This window comes from Carcharodon carcharias (assembly GCF_017639515.1).
Source record: "Carcharodon carcharias isolate sCarCar2 chromosome 36 unlocalized genomic scaffold, sCarCar2.pri SUPER_36_unloc_2, whole genome shotgun sequence".
NCBI classification, from domain to species: Eukaryota; Metazoa; Chordata; class Chondrichthyes; order Lamniformes; family Lamnidae; genus Carcharodon; species Carcharodon carcharias.
The window spans coordinates 1,988,235-2,005,793 of NW_024470737.1; the positions used below are offsets into that span (position 1 = coordinate 1,988,235).

Sequence of the window (17,559 nt, forward strand, 5' to 3'; positions counted from 1 at the left end):
GAGTCTTTCCAGTTGAACTGGGCAGCACCCTGTACCCGCCGCACCATTACCGAGAGTACCTCCCTGCTCCCTATATTCCTCAATGTGCGAGATGTTACGGGTCCTGATTTTAACTGAACCAACCAAGACAGGAGCCGATACAGAAAGCCCACCCTATTTCACCCCGGGAGTCAGAAGCCCCTTTCGCTCCGGGGTTCAAGCACCAGGCGCTCGTGTTAACCCCTTTTTTGATCTTATCCCCGAGTTCAGGGGTCAGATTCCTGTTTTTAAATCCCCTAACTGATTATGATGCAGGGTTCAGGGGTCAGAAGCCCGCTTTAGCTCCTCTGTTGGCCTCATTGGAGAGTGTCACCAGTCCAGCCTGCAAAACAGTTCCCATTCCATTGCAACTGGCTGGTTTGGGTTGAAATCAGGCCTTGCATAGTTCTTAGGTCCTGGAGGATTGTTGCTCACTGTCGGCACTCGTTGCCTACCTCTCTCCTGGTTGGCGTGAGCTGTGAACTAATAATAATAAAAGATGCCGATGAGTGAGATAATCCCATCCCTCCTTTGCCCCAGCAGCTTTGACTGATAAGTGTCAAAGAGTGTGTGTCTGTAAAACACCTTGTACTCCCTCAGAGCAACCTACACTTTCACAACCAAGGAATGATTTCTGATGTACAATGCATGCTGTTTTGTAAGCGCTGATTGTCAGATCTCTTGAGACGGTTAGAACTTTTCTTCCAGGGGTGGACCCGTTCTCCTTGCTGCCAGGATTTCACTCGGCTGTGTTTATGTACGTGTGCGTGTGTCGGTGCACGCCAGTGTAAGAGTGTGTGCGGGCGGGTGCAAGAGAGGGCACAAGGGGGCCCACTCTCTCACCCTCTCTCGCACCGCCGTGCACCGACAAGCACGTGTGCATTGACACACGTGGGAGGGGCGCGAGTAAGAGGGAGGGAGAGCGTGTGTGTGTGGGTGCAAGAGAGAGAGGGGTCGTGTGGGTATGCACGTGCGCGTGTGTGTGTGTTAAAGTCTGGCTTTCCCCTCAGTGGCAGAAGTTTCTGGCTGGTTGGTAGTGGAAGAAAGAAAAGCTTGTATTTCTGTAGCACCTTTCACAACAACTGGATGTCCCAAAACATGTGGTCACTGTTGTTACGTAGGAAACTCAGCAGCCAATCTGCGCACAGCAAGCTCCCACAAACAGCAACATGATAATGAACCAGATCACCCTGTTTTCGGTGATGTTGGTTGAATGATAAATATTGTGCCCCAGGACACCAGGGAGAACTCTCCCACCTCACCCCCCCACCCACTCTTCTTCCAATAGCGGCTGTGGGATCTTTGAGAGGGCAGACAAGGGCCTCGATTTAACATCGCATCCGAAAGACTGCACCTCCAACAGTGCAGCACACCCTTACTGGCAGCGGCAGCCAAGATTCAGTGCTGAAGTCCTGAAGTGGGTCTTGAACCTTCCATCGTGAGAGTGCTACTGACACTGAGCCACAGCTGACACACAATGTCAACCTCTCTCCGCTCCCGGCCCCTGTGACCAACTTGAATCTGCAGTGGGAAACGCAAAGCACGGGCACTTACAGAATGTAGGAACATCGAGCCATCGTGCTTGTGCTGGCTCTTTAAAAGATCTGTCCAATTACTCCTACTTCCCCCACCCCAGCTCCTTCCCCCATATCCCTGCAAATGTTTCCCCCTTCAAGTATTTATCCGATTCCCCCCACTTTTGAAAGTTCCTATTGAATCTGCTTCCACCGCCCTTTCAGGCAGCGCCTTCCAGATCACAACAACTCGCTGTGTAAATAAAAACAAATTCTCCTCATCTCCCCCTCTGGTTCTCTTCCCGATTCTCTTCAATCTGTGTCCCTCTGGTTACCGACCCTCCTGCCCAGTCGATCAGTACTGGCACACAGTATCCCTCGTTGTGTACACTGATGCACTTCCATATAGCTCAGGGTAGTCGTGCTATCAGATAAAAAAATATTATAGGATCTAATAGCTGAACAAATCACCCACTCTAGTCATGGGCCCCAACACTCAGGACTTTTTAGTGTTGTTTGGATCTCTATTTGTCACAAAAAGGCTTTAATTGATTGTAAAGTGCTTCAGGATATCTTGTATGGGCATGAGAGGGATTAAATAGATGCAGGCTCCTTTCGTTCATGTGCAAATTGCAATCAATCCATTGCCCTGTGTGTAAAAGGGTCTGTGATTCAGAGCTCAGCATCGCCACAGTCGCGCTCTGCCCCCCCCACCATTGGGGGGCATCAGGCGCCAGTGCAGCTCACAAGGTTGGGTCCAGATGAGGAAGGCTTCAGCCAAAGCCTAGACCCAAGATGGAATGAAAGCATCCTTCTGCCTCGCGAAGGCCCAGCCTGGCCCGCCTGAAACCTGCTCCCGCGACGCTCCCCGATGTGCTGAGCGCCCCCAGGGGTTGGGCCCGGCAACCCCGTCCTGACTTGTGTCGTGTGGCCCAGGCTGGACCCAGGCCCGCTTTGCCTGGGACCGTTCAGCTCAGACGAATTTTTCTACAATCTGAAAAGTTTAGAGGGAAAACGTTCCTTGATCATTCCCGACAGGAGTTAAGCGAGAAGGCAAACTCTTGCATGTGTTGGATTTTCTGGATTTGGAGGCATTGCCAGGAGCTGTGTAGGTGCTGCATAAAAGTCGTTTTGTTTCCCTTTCTTCCTCACTCGGTGATTTGTTACTTCCGGTGGTTAAATGGGAACACAGGGACAGCAGGAGGCCATTCAGCCCCTCGAGCCTGATGCACCATTCAACAGGATCGTGGCTGATCTGTGACCCACCTCCACCTACCTGCCTCTGCCCCGTATGCCCTAACACCTTTGGTTAATGCTCTGGGATGGTATAATTAATTCAATGCTAGGACGTCAAATGCATTCATTCGCAGAACGTTCTTTAAAAATTCATGCTGGGGATTTGCGCGTCGCTGGCTTTGTTGCCCATCCCTAATTGCCCCTTGAGAAGGTGGGTGATGAGCTGCCTTCTTGAGCCGCTGCAGTCCCTGTGGTGTAGGTACACCCACAGTGATGTTAGGGAGGGAGTTCCAGGATTTGGACCCAGCAACAGTGAAGGAACGGCCAATATATTTCCAAGTCAGGATGGTGAGGGGCTCGGAGGGGAAGTTCCAGTGGTGGTGTTCCCCATGTGCCTGCTGCCCTTCTCCATCTAGATGGTCGGGGTGGCGGGTTTGGAAGGGGCTGTGGTGAGTTGGGGCTCCGAGACCTTTCATGCCTTTTCTCTCTCCGCAGGGCAAGGGCCCCGAGGAGCGGCAGATGATTATCAAGCAGCTTCGGGATGAGCTGCGGCTAGAGGAGGCCAGGCTGGTGCTGCTGAAGAAACTCCGCCAGAGCCAGATACAGAAAGAGAACGTGGTGCAGAAGGTGAGTCCAAGCTTGTTGGAGTGCAGCTAGGCGGTATCAAGGTGCGTTGACTTGACCACCTCCTGTGCCAGTGCACAAAATTGATGAGGTCCATCAGTAAGGAGACTTGCACTGCATCAGCAGTCACCCAGCCAGTTGTCAACTCCTTCCTGAGGCTCCCGACCCTCTGGGAGTGACTAACGTTACAGTAATCCCATAACATGCTGACCGGCAGGGTGCCGAAAGGTATTCTTGCGGGAAGATGAGGCACTGTTCCTCAAGCTTCCGCATGAGCCTCATTCTAGCAGGCCAAGGGCGGAGAGGTGGGAGCGGGAGCAAAGTGGAGAATTAAAATAGGTGACCCAAATCTTGGGGCTCTGGCTGAACGGACTGAATGGAGGCGTTCCTCAAGGTGGTGACCCAGTCTGCATTTGGTCTCCCTAATGGCAGCTCTGGTGAAGGGCCCCCATCAACCGGAAGCGTTAGCTCTGCTTTTCTCCGCGGGGGCTGCCTGACTTGCGGAGCACTTCCAGCACTTCCCAGCTTTTGTTTCGGATTTCCAGCATCTGCGGTGTTTTGCTTTTTCAGAAAGATGTCTCGCATCTTGAACCTGATTGTAGGATTGTGAATTTTGCGCTGTCGTCTTGCAGAATTAATTTCCATTTTGTCTGGGTGCCCCCCCCCCCCCCCCCCCCCCCAGTCCAGACCAGCATTTGTTGCCCACCCCTAATTGCCTTTGAGAAGGTGGGCGGTGAGCTGCTTCCTTGAACCGCTGTAGCCCGTACGATGCAAGTACATCCACAACGCTGTTAGGGTTGGAGTTCCGCGATACGGCCCGAGTGACAGTGAAGGAACAGCGATATATTTCCAGGTCAGGGTGGTGAGTGACTCGATGGTGAGCTTGTAGCTGGTGGCGTTCCCATGTCCCTCCAGGCGGTAGAGAGGTCGCGGGTTCGGAAGGTGCTGCTGAATGAGCCTTGGTGAGTTGCTGCAATTCATCCTTGAATGTGAGGGTATATTATGGCATCTTCTACACATGTAACAGGCGGCGCCCGTGAGCCTAGACTTTGTGTTTTGGGAGGGCCACTTAGCCAAACCCAATTATTCTGCACCAACAGCTCATGGAACTGGATAACAATCAGAGCTGGCAACTGGAGCGGAGATATAACTTCCCCCGTCCCCTTGCCCGCTGCTTGAGGGCCAGTTGTCATAATTTGACTGTCAAGCTCAAATTCTAAGGTCCCACTGAGATTGGATAGCTTGATGTCAACTGGAAGTGAAACCTGGAATGTTCTGGAATTTTACAGCTCAGCATCCATTGTGTGTTCAGAATATTTTAAATGAAGATTGATTAAAGCGTGAAGGGATCACTGAGCAGGACCCTGGGGAAGGTGTTGGGGGTGCTAACGGAAGTCCTGAGGACCCTTTTAATGTTGAGGCTGGACCTTTTATATAAAACACTGGTTCGGCCTCAGCCAGAGTATCGTGTCCAGTTCTGGGTGCCGCACTTCAGGAAGGATGGGAAGGCATTGGAGAGAGTGCAGAGAAGATTCACCAGAATGGTTCCAAGGATGAGGAACTTCAGCAACATAGATTGGAGAAGGCGGGACTGTTTAGAGAAGGTTCAGAGGAGATTTGATAGAGGTGTTGAAAATCATGAGGGATCTGGACAGAGCGGATAGGGAGAAGCTGTTCCCATTGGCAGAAAGATTGAGAACGAGAGGCTCACAGTTTTAAGGATGATCGGCAGAAGAAGCAGTGGCGACATGAGGAAAACCCTGTTGGCAGTGAGTGGTTAGGATCTGGAATGCGCTACCTGAGAGTGTGGTGGAGGCAGGTTCAGTCGTGGCTTTCGAAAGGGAATTGGATCACTATCTGAAGAGAAAACAATTTGGATGTTAAGGGAGCCAGGGCTAGCTGGGTTGCTCTTGCAGAGAGCCAGCACAGACTGAACGGGCCGAATGGCCTCCCCCTGTGCTGTAACCATTCCTTCGAAGCTGGCCGGAGAGCACTCGGAGGTTATTGCAGAGTTCTGGATTGATGATTGAGAGTTCTGTCACCAACGATGTGGTTCGGAAAGGGGGCGTGGAACCAGAGCGAGAATAACAAAGGATATTGAGCTGGTCAGGTTGCAGAGTTCGGGAGAAGTGAAGGGATTTGAAGACGAGGAGACGAATGCTTCCATTACCTGAAACACGTGATCTCCACCTGTAACTCTTGTAGTAATTGTGCGCTTTCTGTGTTTTTGATTTGCAAGGTTCCTGTTGTGCAGAACGCACCATCAGTCGTCCAGCCCTCGCTGGCTCAAGGCAGTCAGCAGGTGCTGTCCAAACCACCATCCCGGCCCATCTCTCAGGTATTGGACCCTCAGAACCTGCGAGGAGCTCAGGTCAGTGCGAGTCAGAGTGCTGCAGCATCATCTGTACCCCCATCGCAAGGTGGTGTGTACAAGTGAGATCGTAGCCGCCCCCCCCCCCCCCCCCCCAACCCATCGACAGGGTTTAGGGTTTGCCATTGGTTGTGCAGTTCTCCGTGTGAGGATGGGGTTTGGCGGGGGTGGGTTGCATGGTGCTGAAGAGTTGCACTGTGTTTCCTCCTGGTAACTCCAACCTCATGTTCTGAGTGGGTTTCACCGCTGTGCTCCCTCTCCTGAATGTTCTCCACTTGCATAGAATGATGCAGCACAGAAACAGGCCATTCGACCTATCTGCTCTGTGCTGGTATAGGAACATGGGAGCAGGAGTAGGCCATTCAGCCCATCGAGCCTGCTCCTCCTTTCAAACAGATCATGGCTGATCGTCTGCCTCTGTGCCACTGCCCCTTGATGTCATTAGCCTCCAGAATCTGTTGATTTCTGTTTGGAGCATGCTCAATGATTGAGCTTCCTCAGCCCTCTGAGGTAGAGAATTCTAAAGATTCACCACCCTCTGAGTTACGAAATTCCTCCACATCTCAGTCCTAAATGGCTGCCCCTTATTCTGAGACTGCATCCCCTGGTTCTAGACTCCCCCAGCCAGGGGAAACATCAACATCTACCCTGTCACGTCCTGTAAGAATTTTTTAAGTTCCAATGAGATCACCTCTCATTCTTCTAAACCCTAGAGAATACAGGCCCAGTCTCCTCACTCTCTCCTCATGAGACAATCCTGCCATGCTGGGGATTAATCCGGTGAACCTCCGTTGTACTCCCTCTATGGCAAGTACATCCTTAGATAAGGAGACCAAAACTGCCCACACTACTCCAGGTACAGTCTCACCAAGGCTCAATACCATTGCAGCAAGGCCTCTTTACCCCTGTACTCAAATCCCCTTGTAATGAAGCCAACATCTCATTTGCCTTCCTAATTGTTTGCTGCCCCTGTGTGCTCACTTTTAGTGACTCATGAACAAGGACACTCAGGTCCCCTTGGACACCAACACTTCCTAACCTCTCAGCATTTAAGAAATATTCTGCCTTTCTGTTTTTTCTACCAAAGTGGATAACTTCACATTTATTCACATTATATTCCACTTGCCATTCACTTAGCCTGCCCAATTCCCCTCGAAGCCTCCTTCCATCCTCCTCACAACTCACATTCCCACCTAGTTTTGTGTCATCAGCAAATTTTGAAATACTATATTTGGTCCCCGCATCCAAGTCATTGATATAGATCGTGAACATCTCTAGCCCCAGCACTGATCCTTGCGGTACCCCCTAAGAATGGCCATCCTGAGAATGGCCTGTTTATTCCTACTCTGTCTTCTGTCTGTTAACCAATCCTCCAGTCCATGCAACGATATTACCCCCAATCCCATGCACTCTAATTTTGTTTCCTAACCTCCCATGTGTGGGACCTTATCGAAAGCCTTCTGGAGATCCAAATGCAGCACATCCACTGGTCCTCCTTTATCACTGCTCCAAGTAACATCCTCACAAAACCCCAACAGGTTTGTCAAACATGACTTCCCTTTCGTAAGTACATGTTGACTCTGCCCAGTCATATCAAATATATTATTTTCTAAGTCAACAGTTATCACATCCTTTATTACAGATTCTAACATTTTCCCTACTACTGATGTCAAGCTAACAGGTCTGTAGTTGCCAGTTTTCTCTCTTCCTCTTTTCTGAAATAGTGGGGTTAAATTTGCTACTTTCCAGTCTGCCTGAACCTTTCCAGAGTCTATAGAATTTTGGAAGACCACCAACCCATCCACCATCTCTATAGCCACTTCCTTCAACACTCTGGGATGAAGCTCATCTGGCCCAGGGGATTTATCTACCTTCAACCAGTTAATTTTTCGGGTACTGCCTCTTTATTAATACTAATTTTTTTTCAGTTCCTCATTTTCGCAAGTCCCTTGGTCGCCTAGAATTTCTGGAAGATTTTCTGTATCTCCCTCCGTGAAGATAGACACAAAGTAATTGCTTAGTTTCTCCACTATTGCCCCTTTCTCCATTATAAATTTGTCCTGGCTAATCTTTTCCTTTTCACACACCTGGAGGAGCTTTTGCAGTCTGCCTTTGTTTCCCGCTAGCTTACATCTGTATTCCATTTCCCTTTTCTTTATCACTTTCTTGGTCCTCCTTTGCTGGATTCTAAATTGCTCCCAATCCTCAGGTTTACTGCCTTTGCTGGCAAGCTTGTAAGCCACTGCCTTTGATCTAATGCAATCTTTAACTTCCTTTGTTAGCTACAGTTGATTCACCTTTCCTGTTGGGTTTTTGTGTCTTAGAGGAATGTATATTTGTTGTAGACCATGTAATACTTCTATAAATTGCCTGTCTACTGTCAAATCTTTTAATGTGTTTTTGCTTTCCACAATAGCTACCTTGTCCCTCATCCCTTCACAATTTCCTTTGTTCAGGTTTAAGACCCTGGTTTAAGAATGAACTAGATCACTTTCGAACTTAATGTAAAATTATCATGTTATGGTCGCTATTCCCTAAAGGCTCCTTTATGGCAAGGTTATTAATTGGCCCTTTCTCATCACATAATAAATCTAAAATAACCCTATCCCTAGTCGGTTCTTCAACTTACTGCTCCAGAAACCCACCTCATACACATTCCAGACATTCACCTTCCACAGCATTAGTGCTAATTATGTCCATGTAAGTTGAAGTCACTCATTAATACTGTATTACCCATGTTACATGCATATCTAATTTACTGATTTATACCAAACATTGCCACTACAGTTTGTTGGCTTATAAACAACTCCCACCAATGTTTTTTTGCCCCTTGCTGTTTCTTAACTCCACCCAAACTGATTCTACAACTTAACCCTTCGATCCAAGTTCCTCTCTCACTAATGTACTGATCTCGTCCCTTATTAACAGTGCTACCCTGCCTCCCTTTTCTTTTTGCCTATCCTTCCTAAATGGCGAATATCCTTGAATTTTCAGCCCCCCCGTCTTGGTCACCCTCTAACCACATCTTGTCATGGCAATTAAATCATACCCATTCACCTCTATTTGTGCCTTCAAATACCTTGTTGAGAATTCTGTGTACATTCAGATAGAGTGCCCTTAACTTTATCTTTTTAACATTATTCCGCATTCTGACCCTATTTAATGCTTGCCTTTGCTTCGTTTGCCTTCTAACTTTGCTTACTATTTCCTACTCCTGGCTACCAGATTTGCTTTCCTTCAATCTGAGCTCCCTCTCAGGTCCCCATCCTTCTGCTAATCTAATTTAAAGCCTCCCCAATAGCATTAGCAAGTCTCCCTGTGAGGATGTTAGTCCCAGTCCTGCTAAGGTGCGACCCATCCACCTGCCCCAGAACCTGTCCCAGTCCCATTGCCTCAGAAACCTGATGCCCTCACTCCTACATCTATTCTCCAGCCATGTGTTCAGGCCTCCTATTTCTAAGCTCACTAACTCGAGGCACTGGGAGTAATCCTGAGGTCCTGCTTTTTAATTTATTTTCCTAACTCCCTGAGGACCTAACTCCTCAAGACCTCGTCCCTCTTTCTAACTATGTTATTGGTACCAATGTGAACCAGAACCTCTGGCTGTCCACCCTCCCTCAGAAGAATGTCCTGCAGCCACTCTGTGACACCCTTAACCCTAACTCTATCTGAATGTACACAGAATTCTCAACAAGGTATTTGAAGGCACAAATAGAGGTGAATGGGTATGATTTAATTGCCATGACAAGATGTGGTTAGAGGGTGACCAAGACGGGGAACTGAATATTCAAGGATATTCGTCACTTAGGAAGGATAGGCAAAAAGAAAAAGGAGGTGGGGTAGCACTGTTAATAAGGGACGAGTTCGGTACATTAATGAGAGAGGAACTTGGATCAAAGGATCAAGATGTAGAATCAATTTGGGTGGAGTTAAGAAACATCCTGGAATCTCCTGTTATGGCCATGGAAACGCCTGTCTGTTCCCCTAACTAATGAATCCCCTATCACCATTGCTGTTCTATGCTTCTTTCTGCCCTCCTGTGGAGCTGAGCCACCCATAGTGCCACGGACGTGGCTCCTGCTGCACTCCTGAGGAACCATTGCCCTCACCAGTATCCAAAATCGAAAACTGATTAGCAAGTGAGATCGACTCAGGGGACTCCTGCGCTACTTGCTTGGTTCTTTTAGACTGCCTGGCAGTTAGCCATTCCCTCTCTGCCTGCATGCTCTTAACCTGTGATGTGACCACCTCCCTAAGTGTGCTATCCACGTAGTTCTCTGCCTCGTAGATGCACCACAGTGACTCCAGCCGGCGCTCGAGTTCCGAAACTCAGAGCTCAAGCATCTGCAGCCGGTGACACTCCCTGTTTGTCTAGGACACATGGTGTGTCCATGACTTTCCACATGCCAAAGAATGTACATTCCAGTTGGCCAAGCTGTCCTGCCATACCTTAAATTTACGATCTAATTATAAATAGAACAATTTACCAGTTACTCACCAGTCAGCTTCTTCCCTTGTACTGAAGTAGGAACCAAATAATGGACGCTGAGAAAGGTAGACAAAGAAAGGAGCACCTCCTTCCCCTCTTCACCGAACTCCTTCCCTCACCAAACTCCCAGCTTCTCACTCTGTCAAGCTGTACTCAGCCCAAGGCAGGCAGGAGGAACAGCACCTCTTCATCCAGCCTTTTGCAGCCCTCTGGACTCAGCATGAGCTCTGCCTCCCCATTTGAATTTTTTCCCCCAAGTGCCAGTCTGTATCTGGTCCTCATGTTTTCGCTTTTAGACAGCGCCGACCTTAAAAACCCATCACCCTCCTGCCTCCCTCCAGTTCCGAAGAAGAGTCATATCGGACTGGAAACATTAGCTCTGCTTCTCTCTCCGCAGATGCTGTCAGACCTCCTGTGTTTTTCCAGCATTTTCTGGTTTCCTTTCAGTGCAAGTAGCCCTGTGACCCCTGTATTTCTACAACCTGAGATTCAGCGAAGAGTCAGCTCTGCTGCAGCTACAGAAACCATGTTAAACTAGTTACCTAATTAACTAGATACCTAATTAATTACAGCTGCTCTCCAATGGCGAGCTTGTTTATCCTTGCTTAAGACCGGAAGAAACTTAGATTAACTTAAACAATAAATTTTGGTTAAATGCTAAATGCAGACATGAGTAAATTTTAGAAGGAGATTAACCCTTAAGATTCCCTCACTAACCAAGCTCCCAGCTTCTCACTTTGTACAAGCCTGTTTCCATGTAAGCTGCCTCTCCTTCATCTCAACATATCCTTTTATTCCTTTTCCCCCTCGTGTGTTTATCCAGCTTCCCTTTACTGGAGAACAGTCCCCCCCAGAACCCCTCCTGTACTCACCTCAACACCCTACCCCAAAAGGACCGTTCTTCATGCGTCAGTGTAGGTGACGGGAACTAACAGGCTATTGACCCACAGGAGGCATCACAGCCAAGACTGCTCTGATATTTCCTGGCAGGAATCCTGGCGGGATCTCTTGTCTGTTTCTTTTCCCCTTACTCCCAGGGGGCGCTGAGGCCAATGCGCAACAAGGGAAGCAATTCGGCCCATTCTGGCCTGTCCATTGAGTGCCCTCATTGCACAGTCTTTAAAGCCCTCTTTCTCTGGGAGACTGTTCTGTGAAGAAGAGCTTGCCTTGTCTCCCCTCACAGTTGAACTGAAGATAATATTCTAGCTCGCCCTCTTCCCATGCCAATTAACCACCTTGTACCCCCTCTAGAAGATCGCCTCTTTGATGCCTCTTTACGAGGCTGCACGTCCCATCACATTGTCATTCAGACCTCTGACACTGGCGAATCAGTGGCCCCCAACTGCTCTGAGACCAGCTAATTGGAATCATCATATCGCGTAGGCGGTGGTCATTTAGCCCATCGTGCCTGCGCTGGCTCTTTGAAAGAGCTATCCAGTTAGTTTCACTTTTGTTGAATACATTTAAGGCCGGGACAGACAGATTTTTGCTCTTGGGGAATCGAGGGATTTGGGGAGTGGGAAGGAAAGTGGAGTTGAAGCCCAAGATCAGCCATGATTGTGTTGAATGTCGGAGCAGGCTCGATAGGTCATGTGGCCTACTCCTGCTCCTATTTCATACGTTCACTCTCCCTTGCGCTTTTTCACCCATGTTTTTCCCCTCAAGCGTTTTATCCAGTTCCCCCTTCTGAAAGTTCCTATTGAATCTGCTTCCACCGCACTTTCAGGCAGCGCCTTCCAGATCACAACAACTCGCTGTGTAAATAAAAACAAATTCTCCTCATCTCCCCCTCTGGTTCCCTTCCCGATTCTCTTCAATCTGTGTCCCCTCTGGTTACCGACCCTCCTGCCCAGTGGAAACAGTTTCTCCTTATTTACTCTGTCCGAACCCCCCTTCCTGATTTTGAACGTCTCGATTCAATCTCCCTCTTAACCTTCTTCGCTCTAAGGAGAACAATCCCAGCTTCTCCAGCCTCTCCACATGAACTGAAGTCCCTCATCCCTGGTCCCATTCTGGGTAAAGCTCCCTCCGCTCCCTCTCCAAGGTCTTCGATATCCTTCCTAAAGTGTGGGGCTAGGAATTTGGACACAATAATCGAGCTGGGGCTAACCTGCATTTATAAATGTTTAGCATTACTTCCTTACATTTCTATATTATGTCTCTATTTAGGAAGCGCAGGGCCCCTGTTTTATCAGCCTTTTCTTCTTATCCTGCTACCTTCTAAGGTTTGAGTACATGAACAGTTTGAGAATGGAAAGACAGACAGTGCTGACCAGTGTTTGTTTCTGTTTTTAGATACGATTTACAGGGAACGCAGGTTCCTGTTCTGAGTTGATTTGAGCTCCACTATTCCCTTTCTCCTCCTGTCCTCCTTCACCAATCCTGACTCCTGGGCTACCCGACGCTGGCAACGCCAACAAAGCGGGCAGAGCCCAATGTTACTACTGACCCCCTCTCTACAAAGGAGGGCGTCACTGGCTGATAATTGTGTCACTACCTCCAGGAACATTCAGTGCTCCGTCTCAGGGTACCCCAGCTCCACAGTATAACACAGCTTGGCTAATTAGATAACTCCACTCTCGCACCTCCCCCCACCGTCCCACCCCACCCCTCCCTCCCTTCCCAGTCGCCACCCTCCCTCTCCACCCACTCCCTCCCCCCTGCTCCCTCCCTCCCCTCACCCTCACCCTGCCCCCTCGCCAACTCTTCCGATCACTCCCTCTTCCCTCACCCTCCCCGTGAAGTTACCGATTTGGTGGGCTTGGTTTTGCGAGGCAGGCACTTAGCCAGTTCTGCGTTGCCTCCCCAACATACAGACCGTGCCAGATGGGTAGAGGCCGCAGTTGCGAATATCCTTACCCACCTGTCCAGGGGCTGGGGTGAGGGGAGTAGGAATAGATGCCTGGATTCACACCTTTCTGCTTCAATCCCGGCCAGTCAATTTGCATTGCTCCAGCATCTCTTGTGTCTTGTCTTCTCGAGCAGGGTCACCCGGTTATCAGGTCGGTTCCCAGCAGCACCTTGCCGCAGCTGCTCATGTCCCAGCGAGTGATCGCACCGAGCCCGGCTCAGATGCAGAACATGAGGCTCGCCAAACCAGGTCTCATCCACAGCCCGCTGTCTAGTCAGAATCCAGCCAATTCCTACCAGAAGGTTAGTGATAACTGCCTATGTGTCTGCCCGCCTGTGTGTCTGCCTGCGCTCCCTTGGCACTGACCCCCCCCCCACCCCCCCAGCGGTGTGGCGCTCCCTCAGCGCTGACCCTCCGACGGTGCGGCGCTCCTCCTAGCTTATGGGCCCAAGTCCCTGGAGTGAGAATCGAACCCACGATCCCCTGAATCATGTCCGTTGACTGCCACCCACTGCTGGCAGTGTGTAATACTTAGAGCTGTGGCTTAGTGGGTAGCACTTCCACGTATGAGTCAGAATGTCGTGGCTACAAGCCCCAGTCCAGGGACTGTGTAAGGAACGGACACCCTTTTGCAACGGGTCTGTCATTATCATATCGAGGGGGTGGAATGGACCAATTATCGAGTCAATGGGGGGGGCTGATTTTGCCTGGGATTCAGAAGAATGATAGGCGATCTAATTGAAACGTATGCACTTCTTTAAGGGGCTTGACAGGGTTGGTGCTGAAAGATAAAAACAAAAAAACTGCGGATGCTGGAAATCCAAAACAAAAACAGAATTACCTGGAAAAACTCAGCAGGTCTGGCAGCATCGGCGGAGAAGAAAAGAGTTGACGTTTCGAGTCCTCATGAACCTTCGACAGAACTTGAGTCTCTCAAGTTCTGTCGAAGGGTCAAGAGGACTCGAAACGTCAACTCTTTTCTTCTCCGCCGATGCTGCCCGACCTGCTGAGTTTTTCCAGGTAATTCTGTTTTTGTTTTGGTGCTGAAAGAGTTGTTTCCCCCTCCCCAACATGGGTGGAGAGTCTGGAACACGAGAGGTTGGGGGGGGGTGGTCACAGGATAAGGGGTCGACCATTTTGGACTGAGATGAGGAGAGATTTCTTCACTCAGAGGGTTGTGAATCTTTGGAATTTACCTACTCCAGAAAGCAGTGGATGCTCAGTCATTGAGTATATCGGAGGTAGAGATCGATAGACTTTTTTTTGGACACTGTTCGGGGGTCGTAGGTTTGGGCAGTAAGCGGAGATGAAGATTAGCCACGCTCGAATCGAACGATGGAGCCAGCTCGAGGGGCCACACGGACTCTCCCCGCTGCTGTTTCTCGTCCTTGTGTACAGTCGGGGGCTGTTGGATGCTTCTGCTAACACCCTCTCTCTCTCTCTCTCTCTCTCTCTCTCTCTCTCCAGCAGGCCAGCTCGTCCATCCCGTCACCCCGGACCACTCCGTCCACCATCTACATGAACGTCTCGCCCCATGTGCAGTCCAGCATGACCACAGCGGCGGGGGCGGGGCCCAGCCCAGGCCTGTCCAGCCCCGGCAGCCTGAGCGACCCAGCCAGCAGCCAAGCCGCCGCCAAGCTGGCCCTGCGCAAGCAGCTGGAGAAGACGCTGCTGGAGATCCCACCGCCCAAGCCCTCGCCCCCGCTGCTCAACTTCCTGCCCAGCGCGGCCAACAACGAGTTCATCTACATGCTGGGCCTGGAGGAGGTGGTGCAGAGCGTCATCGAGAGCCAAGGTGAGGAGGGCCTTGCCTGGTCGCCAGTCACGTTGCTGCCTCCTAGCACAGGCCCATTCCGACTCTCAGAACCAGTGAACCCCGCTTCCCCTTCTCCCCTGCAGCCCTGCATTTCCGTTCAAATATTTCACAGAAAGAGGCCATTCAGCCCATCAATAATGCTCATGCGAATTCCTCGATCGAGCTATCCAGTTAGTCTCCTCTTCCACCCCCTGACAGTATAACTGATGTTCTCGGCTAAGCTCTGTTCCATCCCTTTAACTATCTCGAGGACATTATCTCTTCGATGTCTCCTCCTAATTCTATGCAACCCAAGCTTCTCCACTTGTCCCTCCCGAGTTTTCACAGCTCTGACACTGGAGAATCACCTCTTCTCCTTCTAAACTCGTAGGAGTAAAAGCCAAACGTGGTCTCAGTTTAACCCTTTATAAAGTCCTGGTATTATTTTGGTGAATATGTGCTGAACCCTTGAAAGACCAAAATATCTTTCCTGTGGATCAGTGTGCAGAATAATATTTCAGATGGGGAGAATCTGTGGCACCCAACTCCTCCCTTGGAACTGAGATCGGATCACCGGAATCACACAGCACAGGAGGAGGCTATTCAGTCCATCTTACCGATTAGTCCCACTCCCACTCTCCCTCACCCTTTCTCCCCCACCCCCAACTTTTCCCCATATCCCTGCAAATATTTCCCCTTCAAGTATTTATCCGATTTCCCTCCCTTTTTGAAAGCTCCTATTGAATCTGCTTCCACCGCCCTTTCAGGCAGCGCCTTCCAGATCACAACAACTCGCTAAGTAAATGAAAAACAAATTCTCCTCATCTCCCCCTCTGGTTCCCTTCCCGATTCTCTTCAATCTGTGTCCTCTCTGGTTACCGACCCTCCTGCCCAGTGGGAACAGTTTCTCCTTATTTACTCTGTCCGAACCCCCTTCCTGATTTTGAACGTCTCGATTCAATCTCCCCCTTAACCTTCTCCGCTCTAAGGAGAACAATCCCAGCTTCTCCAGCCTCTCCACACGGACTGAAGCCCCTCGTCCCTGCTCCCATTCTGGGTAAATCTCCCTCTGCACCCTCTCCAAGGCCCTTGACATCCTTCCCAAAGTGCGGGGGCCAGGAATCGAACACTTCACTCCAGCTGGGGCCTAACCAGTGTTTTATTCAGGTCTGGTGTAATCTCCTTTTGTACTGTAGGCCTCTATTTATGGTCCAGAATCCCATATGCTTTATTAATAGTCTTATCAAGTTGATTAGCTCTGACGATGTCTGGACTCATATTACCATGTGTCTCTGTTCCTGCACCCCATTTAAAACTACTGACATTGCCTCTCCTTGTTCTGTCTTCCATCGCTGGCGACTTTCTCCCCGCCTCACTTCCCCTGACAGCTTCAGCTCCTGGACTGGTTAGATTCCCACGGACGTTTGACTTCCCCCAAGTCAGCCTGCCTGAGAGTACCAAATGGTTATTTAACTAAGGAGGGCATCGCCTCCCCTTCCTTTCCTCCATTGTGGGCGTGAAGCTGCTGCAGGTGATGTTCCAGCCAGCAGACAGCAGAAGCTCCACACTAAGTCAGAGACGCGATATTTATGAAGAGATTCTTCAAGGGGGATGAAGGAGCTAATGTTTTTTTTTTCTCTCTCTCTCTCTCTCTCTCTCTCTCTCTTCTCTCGCCCTCCCTCGCTCCAGGGAAGGGGCGCTTCCGGCTGTCGCAGATCGACCCGTTTGTGTGTTCGCAGTGTCGGACGGACTTCACCCCTCACTGGAAGCAGGAGAAGAACGGCAGCATCCTGTGTGAGCAGTGCGTGACCTCCAACCAGAAGAAGGCGCTGAAAGCTGAGCACACCAACCGGCTGAAGACGGCGTTCGTCAAAGCTTTGCAGCAGGAACAGGTGCCGCACCCCACGCTGCGCTACTTGTCCACGTGTACTCGCCCCCCTCCGCCGCTCTCCCCCCCCCTCCCCCCCCTCCCCCCTCCTGAGTCTTTTCGCACGGGGATGAGCCTAAATGCTGGGGGGGTCGGTCAGACTGTGGCGGATGTCAGGCATCAGCTAACCGTGTCCACCTCCGTATTATAACGGCGTGGTGGCTACTGTTAAAGCCCTATTAAAATCTGGAATTAAAAAGCTGGCCCCAGTGACCGTGGAGGTGTTGTTAAAAACCCAACCCGTTCGCCTCATGTCTCTTCAGAAAGGATATTTTACCTGGTATGGGTCTGTCCAGTGCCTCACCAACATGGTGGAGTCTTCACTGCCCTCCGACATGGCCCGAGAGAGTCCCTCATTGTATCAGGCTCGCTACCGCTGCTTCTGGAGGCAGCCAGGGATGGGCCACCTCTGCACAGACCAGGGATATCCTGATCGCAAGAGACAGCCATTCTCTCTCTCTCCACACCCCCCCCCACCGAGCCTCAGATAATTCCCGAGCTGTATCTTAACTCCATCTACCTATTATTGGTTCTGTAACCCTTAATCCCCTTCCCCGACAAAAACCTACCCTGCTCTGTTTTGACATCTCGAATTGACCACGCTCCCTACCTCGAGAGCCTTTTTGCCGGGGGGGGTCGGGGAGAGAGTTCCAGATTCCCTGTGTGCGACAAAGTGCTTCCTGACATCACCCCTGAACGGCCTGGTTCGAATTTTAAGGGTCTTGCGCCTGCCC

At 50.2% G+C, this 17,559-nt stretch overlaps 1 protein-coding gene across 4 annotated transcripts in view; it reads left to right on the forward strand.

The window, feature by feature from the left end:
• The window catches only part of gatad2b (GATA zinc finger domain containing 2B), a 114,891-nt gene that overhangs the window by 89,634 nt on the left and 7,698 nt on the right, over positions 1-17,559 (forward strand). For 3 of the 4 annotated variants that reach the window (XM_041181769.1, XM_041181768.1, XM_041181766.1), the window contains 5 exons: positions 3,264-3,395; positions 5,632-5,763; positions 13,238-13,405; positions 14,571-14,898; positions 16,588-16,790. In XM_041181769.1, the coding sequence (XP_041037703.1) occupies positions 3,264-3,395; positions 5,632-5,763; positions 13,238-13,405; positions 14,571-14,898; positions 16,588-16,790 (963 nt within the window). The remainder of the gene's footprint in view (positions 1-3,263; positions 3,396-5,631; positions 5,764-13,237; positions 13,406-14,570; positions 14,899-16,587; positions 16,791-17,559) is intronic. The other variant, XM_041181767.1, reaches the window with a different exon arrangement.